Below are 17,157 nucleotides of genomic sequence, written 5' to 3'. Positions count from 1 at the left end.
CGTGGAGGACTCATTCGATCCCATGGCTTCAACTACCATCTCTGCGCAGTGATTCCCAAACCTACGTCTCCAGCCCTGATCGCTCTCCTTCTCTTTACTTGCATTTCCTCTTACCTTCAGGACATCTTCACCTGGATGTCCCACCAGCACCTCAAACTTAAAACGTCCAGAACAGAACTCCTTAGCTTCCCACCCAAACCGGGTCCTCCACCTGACTCTCCCCTCACAGTAGACAGCACCGCCGTCCTCCCCGTCTCACGAGCCCGTAATGTTGGCCTTATCCTCGACTCATCTCTTTCATTCAACCCACATATGCAATCCGTCACCAAAGCCTGTCGGTTCAACCTTCCCAACATCCCTAAAATCTGCCCTTTCCTCTCCATCCAAACTGCTCCCACGTTCATCCAGGCTCTTATCCTATCCCACCTTGACTACCGACCTCCCTGCCTCCCGTCTCTCCCGACTCCAGTCCACGCTCCACTCTGCTGCCCGGATCATTTTTCTACAAAAACGCTCAGTCCGCGTTTCCCCACTCTTCAAGAACCTCCAGTAGTTGCCCCTCCACCTCCGCATCAAACAGAATCTCCTTCCCATCAGCTTAAAAGCACTCAACCACCTTCCCCCTCTTACCTTACCTCACTGTTCCTGAGGGTTCAAAATTTGGAGGTGGAGGAACTAGTGTTGGTGTTGACCGGGGCTGACCTGGTCATTGAAACTCTTACCCCTAGGTGGGTTCCGCATTTGTGCAATCCAGAATATGGCAGATTTGCCTATTGCCATTTCATAAGCCCGACGAGACTGCTGGGCCGAGCTAATTTCCTGAAGCAACATTGCAAAAGCATTGCAGAAAGGTCATTTCTAAACACTCGGAGAGATCTATGCCCAGTATGAAGCATCATAACTGATCCCTTGATCAATATGTACTGGAACCCTGTTCATCTTTTCCTGGTTCTACTCCTCGAGGGGGCTTTCATTGTTATTTTATCTTTCTCAAATCAGTCCCTTCCTCTCCCTTGAGAAAGTTTACACAACTGGGGATGAGGCTTTGATATGCTTCACTAAAAAAAGGAACTGCTGGTGAAATTGGAACTGCTCTTAAGGTTTTCTCGTCATACCGTAAATTGCAAGTCTCTGAAGGTGCTGAATTTTCACTTTTTTCTGATTCGGGAATCTGTATAGCACAGTTTGCCTCAAGCCCGAGGAGATATTAATTCCCAAGTCTCAGTTAAAATGTGACTACCCCATTTCTTGGTGAAACTGTAAACCCGATCTTGGGGAAGGAACAGTGAGGGAGCTTGGGCCTTGGATTCTCTTCCTGGTGTCTCTCCAGCCTGGCTCTCTCACCTTGGGAAATTCATGTCAACTCTCTCTGGATATCAAATTCCCCAGCTATAAAATGGGGAGATTGCCTGCCATCTTCCCCAGGGGGACATTAGCCTGGATGACAAATGTAGTGTGTTCCGAGCTGCGCAGAGAAAAGCGTTTCCAAACTGCAACTTGATCCTGTCGTTTCACTCCCAAATGGAGGAGTGTCTTTGTCATTATTGCTATGAAAAGAATGGAGAGGGGAAATCAGAGGGGAGATGATTCCATGCTACAGAAATGGGAGGCAGGTTCTCTGAAGTGCGTCAGGGATGATGGAGCCACCCCTCCCCGCTCCTACCCCAAGCTCCTGGCCCCTCGTCCATTCCACACTGGGGATATATTAGTGCGGGTCCAGATCCACTAGGGATCCCAGACAAACACACACTGACTTGGGACTGCAGCTTCAGTTCCCCCAGTTTCTTGACATCATCGTCATCATCGAGGTATTTCTTAAGCGCTTACTATGTGTCGAGCACCGTTTTCTAAGTGGCTGGAGTTAACCAGGTCAGACGCGGTCCCTGTCCCACATGGAGCTCACAGTCTCTTCCCAACTTACACTCGCTCTCTTGGGGAGCTCTCCACCCAGTCCAAAATATATTCTGCAAAGTAATACATCCTCCACAACTGGGTAATGGTGCTCTGAAAAACTGAATGACGAGTGGGCCTGTCTGGGGAACGTGGGCAAAAAACAGTGTTAGGGTTTAGATAAACCTTTCTTGAAAATTATTATAGCTTGTCCAACCCGACTGGTGTGCATCCACCCCGCTTATTACGGTGCCTGGCTCATAGTAAGCACTTATCAAAGACCGCAGTTAGTAGTAGTAAGTAGTATTGTTACAGCTTGTGTAGAACCAAAGTCCGGTTTCTCATTTGACTCAGAACTCTGTCAGACCTCGAAAGCTTTCAGACCTTTAAGCGTGGGAACAGGCATCGTCTTTTAAGTTTTCCAGGCATCTTGCATCCCAGAAGAAACCCTCGTATTCCCCCAACTCGCACGAGGGTATCAACCCACATATTCAATCTGTCACTAAATCCTACCAGTTTAACCTTCCCGACAACGCTGAAGTCTGCCCCTTCCTCTCCAAAATGCTACCACGTTCATCCAAGCACTCATTCTGTCCCACCTCCATCAGTGACCTCCCTGCCTCCCGTCTCTCCCGACTCCAGTCCATACTCCACTCTGCTGCCCGGATCATTTTTCTACAAAAACGTTCAGTCCACGTATCCCCACTCGTCAGGAACCTCCAGGGGTTGCCCATCCACCTCCGCATCAAACAGAATCTCCTTACCATCAGCTTAAAAGCACTCAACCCCCTCGCCCCCTCCTACCTTCCCTCGCTGCTCTCCTGCTACGACACCACGGTCTTCACACTCCGCCCCTCTAATGTCAACCTACTCACTGTATCTCGATCTCACCCGTCTGGCCGCCAACCTCTCCCCCGCATCCTACCCCTGGCCCGGAACGCCCTCTTTCCTCAGATCTGACAGACAGTGACTCTTCCCACCCTCAAAGCCTTATCGAAGGTACGTCTCTTCCAAGAGGCCTTCCCTAACGAAGCCCTCACTTCCTCTTCTCCCACTCCTCTCTGCTTTGCCCTCGAACTTGGATCTTCTCCCTTTATTCATCCCTCCCTCCCTCAGCACTTATGTACCTATCCAAAATTAATTTATTTATATTAATGTCTGTCTCCCCCTCGGGACTGTAAACTCGCTGTGGGCAGGGAGCGTGTCTACCAGCTCTGTTATGTTGCGCTCTCATAAACGCTTAATACAGGGCTCAGTAAGCACTCAATAAGTACGATCGGTCGATCGAGAGAATTATCCAAAAAGGAGAACGAAGTTTTCAGCCTCATTTGGTGCGTGTTACTTCTTCATCGCTGTGCCCATCAGTGTGAAAAGTAAAATGCGTTTTCCCTGACATATATCCTGGTTCTGGGAATAATGCTAAAATGGCTAGGGCCTCCAGGGGTAATGCCTGCCCGATTCCTATCTAGTTCCAAATACCAATGCAGTCAAAATCTCTAGAAATAGCATGATGAAGTCAGTTTTATCATGTGTAATGCTATTAGAGTGATTATTAACATTCTTGTTGGGAGAGTGGATGTGGAGAGGAACTATAATGGAGAGCCATCTGGCGTATAGGAAAAAAAACAAACAAGGCTTCAGGATCATCAGGGCAGAGATTGAGAACAAAGAAGCAAAGCATCAGAGATAAAACAGTAGGCTAGAGCAAAGCTTGAAACATCCTGCATAATATCCTCGGTATTTAAACATTTTTAAGGCAGCACTCTTCCTTCTCTTTCCTTTATTTGATTCCTTCCCACATACCTGCTTTCTTAGGAGAAGCAGCGTGGCCTAGTGGATAGAGCGCGGGCCTGGGAGTCAGAAGGACTTGGGCTCTAATGCCGGCTCCGACACCTGTCCGCTGTGTGACCTTGAGCAAGTCACTTCGCGTCTCTGTGCCTCAGTTCCCTCAGCTGTAAAATGGGGATTAAGAAGGGGAGCCCCGTGTGGGAGAGGGACCGCGTCCAACCCAATTTGCTTGCATCTACCTCAGTGCTAACTGCAGTGCCTGGCACATAGAAAGCGCTTAACTAACGCCATTATTATCATTTCTTCACACAACTTTTGTATGAATTGTTTCCTTAAAACGTTAAGCTCTCTGAGGCGGTCAGGGAGCACCACGCAGGAGGTTTGCTATGCTTAACATGCATTTTTTTCATGTTTTTGTCACAATTTTGCCATATTTCAGAGGATATAAAAGTGCGTCTCTGTATGGATCGAAGGGGTTTTTTATGATTATCATTATTTCTTCGCACAGCTTTTGTATAAATTCTTTCCTTAAAATGTTAAGCTCTTTGAGACGGTCAGGGAGCCACATGCAGGTTTGCTGTAGCTCCTTTATATTTACCATGCATTTTTTCCATGTTTTGATCACAATTTTGCCATAGTTCAGGGGACATAAAAACGCATCTCTGTAGGAATGAGTGGATCAATGGTGTTTAAATAGATACAATAAATGGATGCGTATCATCAGCCTGTTCAGGTTTACCACACCTGTGAACCACATTATCCCATAAATTTATTTTCTTGGATTTATTTTCCCTTCAGAGTATGTGAGAATTGAGATCATCATCTCTACACATCTCTGTGAAGTAGGTAAGGATGAGTATCATTAACTGTAATCAATAACCGAGAGGTTCGGTGGCTTGCTGAAGGTCACGTCGTCAGTAGCAGAATCAGTTTTAGAGTTTAAATCCCCTGTCTCCTAATCCGGTGCTCCATCTCCTCTGTTAAATAACCTAGAGAGTGGATAATCAGAAATGAAAACAACACCCTTCAAAATGCAAATATTTTCTCTGTGCAGCAACCGTTAAGCTTGCTTCGCGGCATATATCGATCTGTAATGAAAAACGGTTTTACTAGGTTATAATGTTAATTCGGGAGGGTTTAGAAATCAAATTACAAAATCCCAAACAACTGTTCAGGAGAGAGCAATTCTGCCCAGCACAGAATCACTGAAGTACTCTTTCTCATTTGATTTAGGAAGGATTGAGGAATTCTCTCCTCTTGCTTCTCTATTTCTACCTGCTATTTGCCTTTGAAAACACAGTTGGTATGTGAAGATTGGATAAAAGTGCATCATTTTTTAAAATGACAGGAGAGATAGGGCATTTGGGTGTTTTTTTTTCAGCGCTGGCCCCTTAAATGCTTCTGAATCTTTTTCTCATAACAGTTTGAATTTGTCTAACCCTATATTTATTAGAACACTTAATAAAATTCATTCATTAAATCACCAAGCGTTCACTGGGCTGGAATATATTTCACTGAGAGGCCCTAAATACATCAAATCCATCATACCTTTGTGAAGTGGGTAAGAAATCAACATTATTCTTCCTAATAGAAGAGGAAAATAAGGCTGAGGGAGCTACCTAATTTGCCTTACAGCTTTACAAACAAATGCAAATGTTTATCAGCCCACAGAAATATAAACATTTTAACGGCTCAAAAATTTTTCACCAGCCTGTCATCTCCAGCCCCTCCTCCATAGGTTTGCAGTGAGTTAGATAAATAAAATTAAAAACATTTCCCGTTTAATTGCTACTTGTCTCATGTAACTGCACCAGTGGCTCTTTGCAAGGTTGTGTAAGGGCAGCCAGTCAAAAGGATAAGGATGAAAAAACACCTTTACTCCATCAATCCAGTGCAATTGCTTGATCTAGCGAGGGTGGGCAAAATAGAGCCTGTCGACCCATTCGCTCTGACCCAAGGTTCGGATCCAGACGGCCCATCTTCATTTATGGAAGTTGCCGTGTTTCCAGCCGCAGAGGCTTTCAGCCGAATCTGAGTCTGTCGCGGATAGAGTCAGGAACCCCCGTATGCATCCACATCAGGGTTTGGAGCTAGTTAGGAGCTGCCATCAAAGTACCACCATTTCTGCATCTGAAACACTCTCCCCTCCTCCCTACACTATCCCCTGGGCTAGACAGTGGGCAATTATTGTGTCTGGGCCTCAATAGCCTGTGCAATTGGATAAGTGGTCCTACAGCCGAAGTAATTGCCCATCCCTGTGCTAGGTTCTGTGGGGAGTTACAAACAAAGAACAAGGCATGGTCCCTATTCCCGAGGACAAACAAGTCCATGTCTTCCCCTGGCCTAAAAAAAAACAACAAAAAAACACCCCACTTGATCTGAACCCCACTGCTCTATCTAGCTCATTTTCCCTCCTTCCAGTCCTGTCCAAACTTCCCAAACGGGTTCTGTACACCTGCTGCTTCCACTTCCTTGCCTCCAACTTCTTTCTTGATCCTCTACAATCCCGTTTTCTCCCCTTTCGTCCCATTAAGGCCACTCTTACCGAGGTCACTCATGCCCCCCCGTTTCCCAAACCTAGCAGTCTCTACTCCACCCTCGTCCTCCTCGACATGTCGGCTGCCTTTGACCCTGTGGACCGCTTGCTTCTCCTGGGAACAGAAGACATCTAGGTTGAGCCGGAGAAAGCAAATGTCTGACACGTGTCACTTCAAAATATGATTTTTTTTCTCCTGGCTGGCATTCCCTATGTCATAGCAGGTCCAGTCTTCACTAAGATGGAAAGAACGGAAGCGACGGTGGAGGAGAAGGGGACGCAGTGGGGTTGGGTCAGGGAAGGTGGCTCGGGCGATAGGGTGTATCAGCAGGATGGAAAAACGTGAAGGACGATGTTGGACTTGGAACTGGATTTCCCGCCCCCGCCCACATCCCGTGTTGTTTCGACTGGGTTTCGGGTTCCCTACTTCCTCTTTTTCTGTCAACTCCAACCCCCCACCGCCCACCGCTTTGTCGTTCCTCTAGGAAGTGTCACCCCAATTGTCTATCGTGAGGCAATTTGAACGGGCCCCTCCTTTTCCCCTCTACTCCCTTCTTTCCTCTCTTTCTTCCCTTCCTTCCTCCATCCCAGATTCCCTTTTTCTCCCTCCTCATTCATCCCCCTTGTCCTTTCCTCCTTGTCTCCTTATGCCCTCTACAGTGTGAGCGCGTTGTGGCCAGAGACTGTGCCTGCCAACTTGTTGTATTGTACTTCCCCAGTGCTCCGCACTCAGGAAACACTCAATAAATACGGCTGATTGATTGATTCCACCTCAATTTTCCCCTTCCCATCAGAGGGATGAGAACACCTCCACCCCTCCCAGTTCCTCATGGTGCCCAGCCTTATCTCTGCTGCTCCAGAGAATGGCCCAGTTGTCATAGTTGACCCACTCCTGACTGGAAAGAGTTGTGTTCAGATTTTCTGTGTATAGAAATGTGGCCTTGGGGATAGTGGGGAGGAACACAAAGAGCTGGAAACTACTCCCCAGTTCCGCATCTCCCTACCCTTGACTTCAGCATCAGTGGTATTTTTCGATATAAATGGAAGTGCCCTGACACTAGCTTCCTGTCTAAATAGTAGGAACTTCAGAATCTCTCCATAGTGTCAGGGCTGACTCTTCTCAACACAGTAGGGGGGTCCTGATGTGTTATTATCATTATATAATAATAATATTATATTATCATTATTATATAACATGTTGGTAACAGGGACATTACCTTGATTTTGAGCACAATATCAATCGTTGCATGGTTCCTTCCATAGATCAGGTGCCCTGTACCCTACCGACAGCCATTTTGTATCAGATTATAGTTATTTGATTACTCATAAAACAAAACTATCTTTTCTGATGTTTATTTTGGTCCGTAAGTTAACTATTTTTGGTAGAGCAGCTTCCCTAATCAAGAAGACGTGGATTTCGCTCCCACGTTCAATGAGGTCACGTCTGCAGTCAAGCCATAAAGAATGGCAAAATTCTCTGATCTGATGGTGTACCAGTTGGCAGGTACGGGCGGGGAAGGGAAACTGTGCGCAGGCACTAATAATGTTAATGTTGGTATTTGTTAAGCGCTTACTATGTGCCGAGCACTGTTCCAAGCGCTGGGGTAGACATAGGGGAATCAGGTTGTCCCACGTGGGGCTCACAGTCTTAATCCCCATTTTACAGATGAGGGAACTGAGGCACAGAGAAGTTAAGTGACTTGCCCACAGTCACACAGCCGACAAGTGGCAGAGCTGGGATTCGAACTCATGAGCCCTGACTCCAAAGCCCATGCTCTTTCCACTGAGCCACGCTGCTTCTCACCGTAGGTTCTTTCTCAACATAGGTAACGCTGAGGAAATGTTGTAGAATTTCAACATTTTAACCATCCTCAAGAAGAAAGGGGAGAGAGCTGATTATGGAAACTATTATAGGATCTTAGTGTTCTTCACCGCTAGCTAGAGCCCAGCCAAGATCCTCCTGCACCGACCACTAAAGAACATCATAAACCGTGTGCTCCCTGAATTCAGTGCAGCTCCAGACCCCAGCAGGTCACCGTGAGCATAATCTTTTCTGCACAGATGATGCAGGCGAAATGTAGCGAGTAACATCAGAATGGGAAGGGATTGAATTAAAGCGGAAGAGATTCAACTGCCTAAAGCGGGGTAATATGCAAATAAAATGCCAGGATCACAGAACGGTCCTGATACAGTCTTTGGTCTGGTACAGTATATGAATTTGTCATCCACGTTTTAGATTCACTCAGCTCACTTCCCGCACAGAGCCTCACTTCTCCTCTCTCTCGCCACCAAACCCTCTCCTCTCTCTTGTCCAAACCCTTCTTTCTGCCTGGAACTCCCTCCCCCCTCACATCTGGTAGACCACTGCTACTCCCTTCCCCAACTTCAAGGCCCTGCTGAGATAAGAAGGACAATGTATAATAATCGTTATATAATAAAATAATAATAATGATTTCCGTGTCATTGCCATATTACCATAATAATAATAATAATGGTTGTAATAATATGGTAATCACATCTTCTCTAGAAGGGATTTCTTTATTAATCTCTCACCTTCCCACTCTATTATTAATAACAATGGTGTTTGTTAAGTGCTCCCTGTGTGCCAAGCACCGTACTAAGCTCTGGGGTAAATACAAGCAAATCGGGTTGGACACAGTCCCCGTCCCACGTGGGGCTCACAGTCTCAGTCCCCATTTTACAGATGAGGTAACAGGCACAGAGAAGCGAAGCGAGTTGCCCAAGGTCACACTGCAGACAGGTGGCGGAGCCGGGATTAGAACCCATAACCTTCTGACTCCCAGCCCCTTGCTCTAACCGCTCCGCCACACTGCCTCTCACTTAATAATTGTGGTATTCATTAAATGCCCACTATGTGCCAATCAGTCTGCTAAGTACTGGGTTAGAGACAATACGATCAGATCACCCAGTCCATAGCCACGTGGGGCTCACAGTCTAAATGGAGAGGAAGAACACGCACAAATATACACAGACAACTGTCCCAGGCCAAGCAGGATGTTATTTACAGTTATTACCGTGCTCTGCACACAGTAAGCGCTCAGTAAATACGATCGAATGAATTTATTGAGTACTTACTGTGTGCAGAGCACTGTCCTAAGTACTTGTGAGAGTACAATACAATGGTGTTGGTAGGACACATTCCCTTCCCACAGGGAGCTTACAGAGAGGGAGACAGGCATTAAAATAAGTATATTCAGTATTCTAAATCCCTGCTGGCTGTGGAGTTGAGCAGTCATCACAATAAAGAACTAGACTGTCTGTTAATCCGAGTGGTCGACATGAGTCTGCTAAACTAGCGCTATAATATGGGATTCTTCCCGAGTCGAATGTTTCGGCGGTTCTTAATAGAGCAGATTGAACTGAAAACTTATATCTTTCAATTACCAAACCAGATGGATGAAAGAGTAAATCTGAAATGGGGAAAGGAATGGAGTTCCAAATCTATCGCTGGATGGCTTTAGGTTGGGTGAGACTCTGCAAGTATTCTGTGTAATAAAATTGGTGTATGGCTCCTTCCTCACCTCGGAAGTGTCTGGAAAATCGGTACTGCGAAGCCCTTTAAAAACCCGCAGGTGGATGAAATGAATTCAGAGTCTTTCTTTTAACTTGGTAGTACAATTGCAGAGAAGTTAGGCTCTGTGCAGAAAGTGAGCTATGTGAATCTAAAACGCGGATGACAGAATTATATCCTGTATCAGACCAAAAGCCGTATCAATACCGTTCTGTGATCCTGGCATTTCATTTGCATACCACCCGCCTTTAGGCAGCTGAATCTCTTAATTCTAGGGAACATTAGCCACATAATTAAGATGATTAACTGATTTTAATTTGCACATTAATTCATAGTCTTCATTTAAAATAGACCAAATTGAGGTACGCTTACTAGGAAATATATTTAATTTGTTCAAATTCAAGTCAAAAATGTTTTCTTCGGTTGGTTTCTCACGAAAATTTTCTCTGTTCTACCTTCAGGTAAATGGAAGATCAGGAGCCAGGTTCATTCCAAACGCGCAAAGCACACAGGATAGAACAAATGGTTGCAAGATGGCTCCGGCGATCTCGGGATAATTCACCCCGGTAAGTCTCAAAGGCTCAACAGAGATTTCCATTCGCAAGTGTTCGGTTGTGATACTACAGGCCATCTGTGGGGCCGCATCTCTTGGGTCTGTCCATGTGTATTCCAGTACGAGTATAGAATTTCTTTCCCGGTCAGGAAACGTAAAGAATTTGATATTTCTGGAACACGACACATGCTATTCTCCTTGGCTCCCAGATTTTGGTGCGTGAAATTACAAGCCAAATATCACCTGCTGTTTGTGTCCTTTCCCATTCGTCTGCTTGCTTCTATACTTATTATTATTATTTGTGAACAGCTGGTTTCTTTCTGCCATAGAGCTCTCAAGCAGCAGCTCCCTGGCCTCTGAGGGGAGAAGAGGAAAAGGGACCCCAGCCTTTAGTACAGCGTTTGGCTAATAATGATAATAGCGATAATAATAACGATAGTCGTGGTAATAACGTTGGTATTCATTAAGCACCTACTATGTGCAGAGCACTGTTCTAAGCCCTGGGGGAGATACGGGGTCATCAGGTTGTCCCACGTCAGGTTCACAGTTAATCCTCATTTTACAGATGAGGTAACTGAGGCGCAGAGAAGTTAAGTGACGTGCCCACAGCCCACAGCTGACAAGTGGCAAAGCCGGGATTCGAACCCATGACCTCCGACTCCAAAGCCCAGGCTCTTTCCACTGAGCCACGCCGCTTCTCAAAGCACTTGCCACGTGCCAAGCACCGTACTAAACCCCGGGGTAGACACAAGATGACCAGGTCCGACGTTTGGCTCACGGTCTACATAGGAGGGTGAACAGGTATTGAAGCCCCATTCCGCAGATGAGGAACCTGAGGCACAGAGAACTTAAATGACTTGCCCAAAGTCAAGCAGCAGTTAAGTGGCAGAGTGAGGATTAGAACCCAGATCCTCTGACTGCCAGACCCATGCTCTCTCCACTAGGCCGGGCTGTACGTGGTAAGTGCTTACCGAATACCATTACTGCGATTATCGAAGCTATTACTGAGGGGGAAAAGGGACGAGGGAGATGATGGGAGAAGGGAGGTAAGGGGGAGAGAAGGAAGAAGAGAGGAAGAAGCGGGGGGTGGAGAAAAATGGAAAGGAGGAAAAGGAAAGAGAAGAAAAGGGAGAAAGAGGGGAGAGACGAGAGACGGAAGAGGAGGACCGCCCCTTCTCACTTCTCTTCTTTTCTCCTTCGCCTTTCCTCCCTCCCCCTGCCTTGCAGCCCAACAGATGCCCAGCCCCGAGTGCAACATTTGAAAACAGGGGGCGGTTGGGGGGAGAAGAGGAGGCAGCTGACCTGAGTTGGGGAAACTGATGGCCTGAGGGAGCTGGCAGCTAGGGCCCAGATGCAGGGAGGAGGAGAAAGAAAAGGCAGCAAGAGGTTCATCTGCCCCAGATGGACGTGGCTGCTGCATCGGGTGAATTGCTGCTTCCCCCAGCTGGGCAGGGGAGAGGGCATGGTGTGGCTCAAATGCTGGGCCTGGAGCAGTTACTACTGACTGACCAAGGAGAGGAGGTTTCCCTCCACTACCTTTCTGGAAAAAAGCTTTCAACCATTTCTGCAGCAACCACAACCGTCCCGTGCCTCTCAGGGAGCCAGGTTTCATCCAAGGAAGTCGATGTGTGCTCCAAGAGGTCCGGCCACTGGACCACAATTCAGCGAATGGGATACGTCCTGCTGCTACAGAGTGGTGGCCGCCCAGATTTGTAGGCATTGAAATGGCACCGATTCTGTTGTATTTTACTCTCCTGAGCAAGTGCTTAGAAGCAGTGCGGCCTAGTGGCTAGAGTATGGGCCTAGGAGTCAGGAGGACCTGGGTTCTAATCTCGGCCCGGCTATTTAGCTGCTGTGTCACCTTGGGCAAGTCACTTGACTTCTCTCGACCTCAGTTCCCTCATCTGTAAAATGGGAATTGAGAATGTGAGCCCCATGTGGGGCAGGGACTGTGTCCCACCCAATTAGCTTGAGAAGCAGCATGGCCTAGGTGATAGAACACGGGCCTGGGAGTCAGAAGGTCATGGGTTCTAATCCCGGCTCTGCCACTTGTCCGCTGTGGGTGACCTTAGGCAAGTCACTTCACTTTTCTGTGCCTCCCGTACCTCGTCTGTAAAATGAGGATGGAGACCGAGAGCCCCGTGTCGGACAGGGACTGTGTCCAACCCGACTTGCTGTTATCCACCCCAGCGCTTAGTACGGTGCCTGGCACATAGTAGGCGCTTAACAAATACCATTACTATTATTATTATTATCTTGTATCTACCCCAGTGTTTGGAACAGTGCCTGACATACAGTAATCACTTCACCAAAAACATTATTATTATCATTATTAGGCACTCAAATACCATTGATTAATTTGGTTGGGCTTTATAGATAGGACCAATTTTAGGGTTAGTTTTGTGGACCGCCCATGAACATAGGAAAGGTTGGCAACCCTGGAAGCCACGTTCCCAATCTAGTGGGAGAGACAGATAAATTGAAAATCGGAAGAAGAAGAAAATGGAAAGATAGATACAAGGATGAATAAGTGCTTAAAAAGTAGGATATGACGTAGATCTTTTCAGAAGTCCTGTGGGTGGTTGTGAGTGCCTAAAGAGTCGAGGTGACACCAAGGTGGTCCAGAGGTGGTAGTTGGGAGGGCTTGCTCTGTGGTGGGGAGAAGAATTGCCATTTTTATTCACATTCCTGCCCCGCCCACTTTTCTGAGATGGTAATAAAATATGATTTTGGCACCACGGAATTTTAAGTAACGCTAACGGTGTGTGCCAGAGAAAGAAGGGCGAGTCCGTGATAATGAAGCAGAGACAGGCTCCCTCTGGGGGAGGAGTTTCCTCTTCGAAAAGGAAGAGGAAAAAAGAGGGTCATTCTTTGACCGCTATAGGTAAGCCCTTGGAAGAGTGCAATAGAAGTCTCAAGGGCTCCCTTAGCTTTCTCTTTCTTCTCCTCTCCTCCTTTTTTTCTTATTGGAAGCTCCTTGAGGGTAGGGATCAAGTCTACCTAAGCTATTAATGGTTCAATAAATGCTATTGATCGATTAATGATGCTAAAGGCTTCCATTATATGATTTCAGCCTCAGGTCTCTGTTGACTGCCTGCTGTCCTACCCTTCCCTTCACTTCAGACCTCCCCCCAGCTCCAGTATAGTAAGATCGTAGTAGCTGAAATTGTTAGTCAGTACGGCTGCGGGCCTGGCGGGTGGCGAGCCTTCACCCTCCCCGCCCTCACCCGGGAACTGTTTGGAACATTCTGGGGGGAAGCTGGCTCCTCTGTCAATCGCGGGAAAGCTCTCCCCTGCCCACGTTGGGGCTGACTTCTTCTGAGGGCAGAGTGAAGGCTGTTTTGTAATTCCTTATGTCCCCGCCACCCGTCAGCCCCCTCTCCTCTCTTATATTCTTAGACTGTGAACCCCTGGACGGCCAAGAGCCACGTCGAAATCCCACGGGTGTAGTCTTTCCCGGTGCTTAGTACGGTGCTCCGCACGCAGTAAGCACTTAATAAATGCTATTCCTAAGACCGCTACTATTCGAATCAGGCAACTGGCTGCGGTGAGTGCTTCTGTCTGCTGACCCTGAAACCCAGCCAGAAGAGATCGTCATGTGGTTGTTTATTTCTCTGTACCTCAGCTCTACCTGGGGTAAAAAGGAAGCTAGTTAATTTGACCATTATCTTAATATGGGTTTATTTTTTTAAGCCAAACTCTACGCCCCCGCTTTTTCCCTGAACACAGCCCTCAGACAGACAGCTGGCTGGTCAAAGCACGTGCGATCTGACTCCTGGGAGCCGGATCATCTGCTTGGCCCGAGGTTCTTGAACCTCCGTGGCTTTAAATATTACCTTGTAAACCTTGATGTTATCATTTTCTGTTATGACCTTTTCCAATCTGTTGGTACTAATTAAATCCCAATTTTGATCCTGTCTGGTTTGGGAATCTAGTTCAGCCATGGCCCCCGGGACTTTCACGGGACGCTCGACTGCGTTCTGGTGGGAGGTTTTTCACCCCATATCTGCCTGGAATAACATCGACTATAGGGTGGTCAGCATTTTAGCCCCAGTTCGATGGCATACAACTGAGTAGCCCCGACTTCGATCTCCTGTGGAAGAAAGGCCTCAGAGTTTAATGAAATCTTAATGAAGAATGATTATCTACATTGATTCAAACTCAAATATTGTAAAATACAGCAAAGTGAAATAAAGTAAAAATAGTAACTGCTTTAAATCCCATTGATTGGACGATTATATTGACCTCACGAGAGGATCTTGGGCAGTACACTTTGTCATTTGTAGATTGCCCTTTTTTAAAAAAAAAACCAAACGAAATTAATATTTTTACGGAAGTATATAAAGGGTCGGCTCGGTTTGGTAGCAGTAAGTTGTTATGACTTGGGGAAATAGTTTTATTATTAGCTACCCTGCATGGCGACCACCCGGCAGACTCCTCTGATGGCCTCCCTCCAGTTCCAAAAGGCTTAGCCGATGGTTATCATTAATAGGTATTTATTGAATGGCCATAGTGTGCAGAGTACTTTCCTGGGCCCGATTTGGCTGTACCTCTCCACTCCTCACATTTGTTGTAGCCGTTCTCTCCATTAAAGAGAGAGAACGAGGTTCTGAGGATAGATCTTGTACTCTGGAAGCAGTTATGGCTTGAAAGAAACCAGGGTACTTTCCGGTGACTATGAGAGATAGGGGATCAGAGAGAAGAAATTCTGGAGGGGCGGACCATGAGAGCACATGAGGTAAAAAGGAAGTGATTAATTTGTTGGAGTAGGGGGGAGAAAATGAAACTAAATCATCTCCTCTTGGACTTTATAGAAAAGCTTCATCCCAAACCAGTTACCTGCTCAGATCCCGGGATTAGAGTCATCAGGGGGGAAAAAAATGTCCTTTTGGGAAGGAGGCAGCCTGGGGGCGGAAAATGGCGCCCACTTTTAGGACTTGCTTTTGTTTACTTGGGAGATTTCAGAGGAGCAGACCCCAAAATAATCCCAGACTCCTTCTGCGAGATCTAATAATACGGTATTAGTTACGTACTTACTACGCGTCAAGCACCCTGCTAGGGTCTGGGGTAGATACAAGATCATCGGGTCCCACGTGAGGCTCACAGTGTAATTAGAGGCAGAACAGGAATCGAATCCCATTTTGCAGGAGGAAACCGAAGCACGGAGACGTTAAGTGACTTGCCAAAGGTCACACAGCGGACACGTGGCAAAGCCGGGATAGGAACCCAGGTCCTCCGACTCCCAGGCCCGGGCTCTTTCCGCTAGACCGTGCTGCTTCCTTCAATAGAGTGGAAGAAAAGCCACATGGTTCTCTTAAGCTATGAATTCTTCTGCGTGCTTCTAGAGTGCAGTCCTGGGTTCCTGTAGCCTGCAGGGCTCCCAGGAATCTTTCCAGTTTACTTCCTCGGTGGACATATTGTTCACTCCCTGGGGGGTGCATGGTTCAGGGCTTAAATGCGGCAATTACTCTGAGAAACCACTGTGGAGCTGTCCTTCCCAAGACCAGTAGGAGCTCTTTCATTCATTCAGTCGTATTTACTGAGCGCTTACTGTGTCCAGAGCACTGTTCTAAGCGCTTGGGAAAGAGCAATACAACAATAAACAGTGATAACCCCTGCCCACGAGCTCAATTATCCCTGGCATGTTCCCTCCAGGGCCCGGGGCCGGGGGGGTGACCTTTCCCTGCCTCTGAGGAGAGAGTGGTACGAAGGAGGTCATCGAGACTTGGAGAAGACAGGACACAGGTTGAGGGTGAGATAGTGGTGAGATAGACTATATGGACGAATTTAAGGATGATGGTGGGGGGGGGGGTACTAACTAGGGTTTCCCAACCGCCTGTAACTTCACAGACAGACTGTAAAGATTGGGTTGTGTCTGTAAAGCCCGTAGAAATGTTTCACTGTCTGTGAATTCAAGCAGCTGCCATCCCCTTCAGCAGCAGGAGGAATCCCGTTTGCTCTGTACCTCGGCCCAGCGGCTTCCCTGCGCGGAGGCCTGCTGCCGGAGGCGCGCGGGGTGGCCGGGACTGCTGGGGCCACGACAGAAAATGAACAACTCCATTTTCTGGAATAGTAGGGGAAGGCGTTCAGCCCTCCCTGACCACTCGGCGGTGGAACTTGAGCCAGGGTTCTTCCTCCCGACCGTGACCGGGCGGTAAACGACCTGCCTCTTCCGACGGCTGCGTCCAGGTGAGCTGCTTGCTGCTGCTTCGCCCTCCTCCTTTCAGCACCGGGGATCCCGGTGGCCGGCTTCTGCCGGCCCTCACTCGAGTTGGCTGCTCCTACACCTCCCAAACCTTAGGGGTTCTCGGCTCCCCTCTTCCTACCCTATTTTCTGATGCTGCACCTGAGATTTTCCGTCTGTCCGGATGTAAAGCAAGGGGAGGAAGAAGAAGGGAAGGGAATAAGACAAGAGAGGGGAGGGACACTCCCCTTTGCCCTTCTTCCCAACTCATCTCCCCTTCTCTTCATTCTTCTTTTCTTTCCCTCCTGCTCTTTCTCTTTTCCCCTCCACCCCCTACTCCTCTTCCTCCCACCCTTCTCTCTCCTTTCTTTACTACATCTTCCCCTCTCTCCTTCTCTCCCCACTATCTTCCCCCAACCCAGAGCCAGCTTCGAACATTTAATCAAGATAAAACAGGCACCTCAGGCAGCATACAGCAAGGGTGCCTCTGACTTTCCTAAGAAGGCCGCCACTTGGGACATTCAAGATAGTGCCCAGATGAGATCTCTTTATCAAGATGGTCACCATACGTGTTCGGAGTCCCTACCACCCCCATCCCTCTCTGTCTCTGTGGCAGCCATCTTTATTTCTCTATGGATCCCCCGGCTTTTCCACCCCCAGAAGCAAAGGAGCCT

At 47.5% G+C, this 17,157-nt stretch overlaps 1 protein-coding gene across 2 annotated transcripts in view; it reads left to right on the top strand.

The window, feature by feature from the left end:
• Positions 1–17,157, top strand: part of FRMPD1 (FERM and PDZ domain containing 1) — a 215,217-nt gene that overhangs the window by 131,903 nt on the left and 66,157 nt on the right. The window contains exon 3 of one of the 2 annotated variants that reach the window (XM_029055232.2): positions 10,208–10,312. In XM_029055232.2, the coding sequence (XP_028911065.1) occupies positions 10,212–10,312 (101 nt within the window). In that variant the 5' untranslated portion in view covers positions 10,208–10,211. Of the gene's footprint in view, positions 1–10,207; positions 10,313–17,157 lie in introns of those variants that run through there. The other variant, XM_029055236.1, reaches the window with a different exon arrangement.

The sequence above is a fragment of the Ornithorhynchus anatinus genome, chromosome X5, assembly GCF_004115215.2.
Source record: "Ornithorhynchus anatinus isolate Pmale09 chromosome X5, mOrnAna1.pri.v4, whole genome shotgun sequence".
NCBI lineage: Eukaryota > Metazoa > Chordata > Mammalia > Monotremata > Ornithorhynchidae > Ornithorhynchus > Ornithorhynchus anatinus.
Note: the sequence above shows the minus strand (reverse complement) of the source record. Positions and strands in the feature narration are given on the sequence as shown.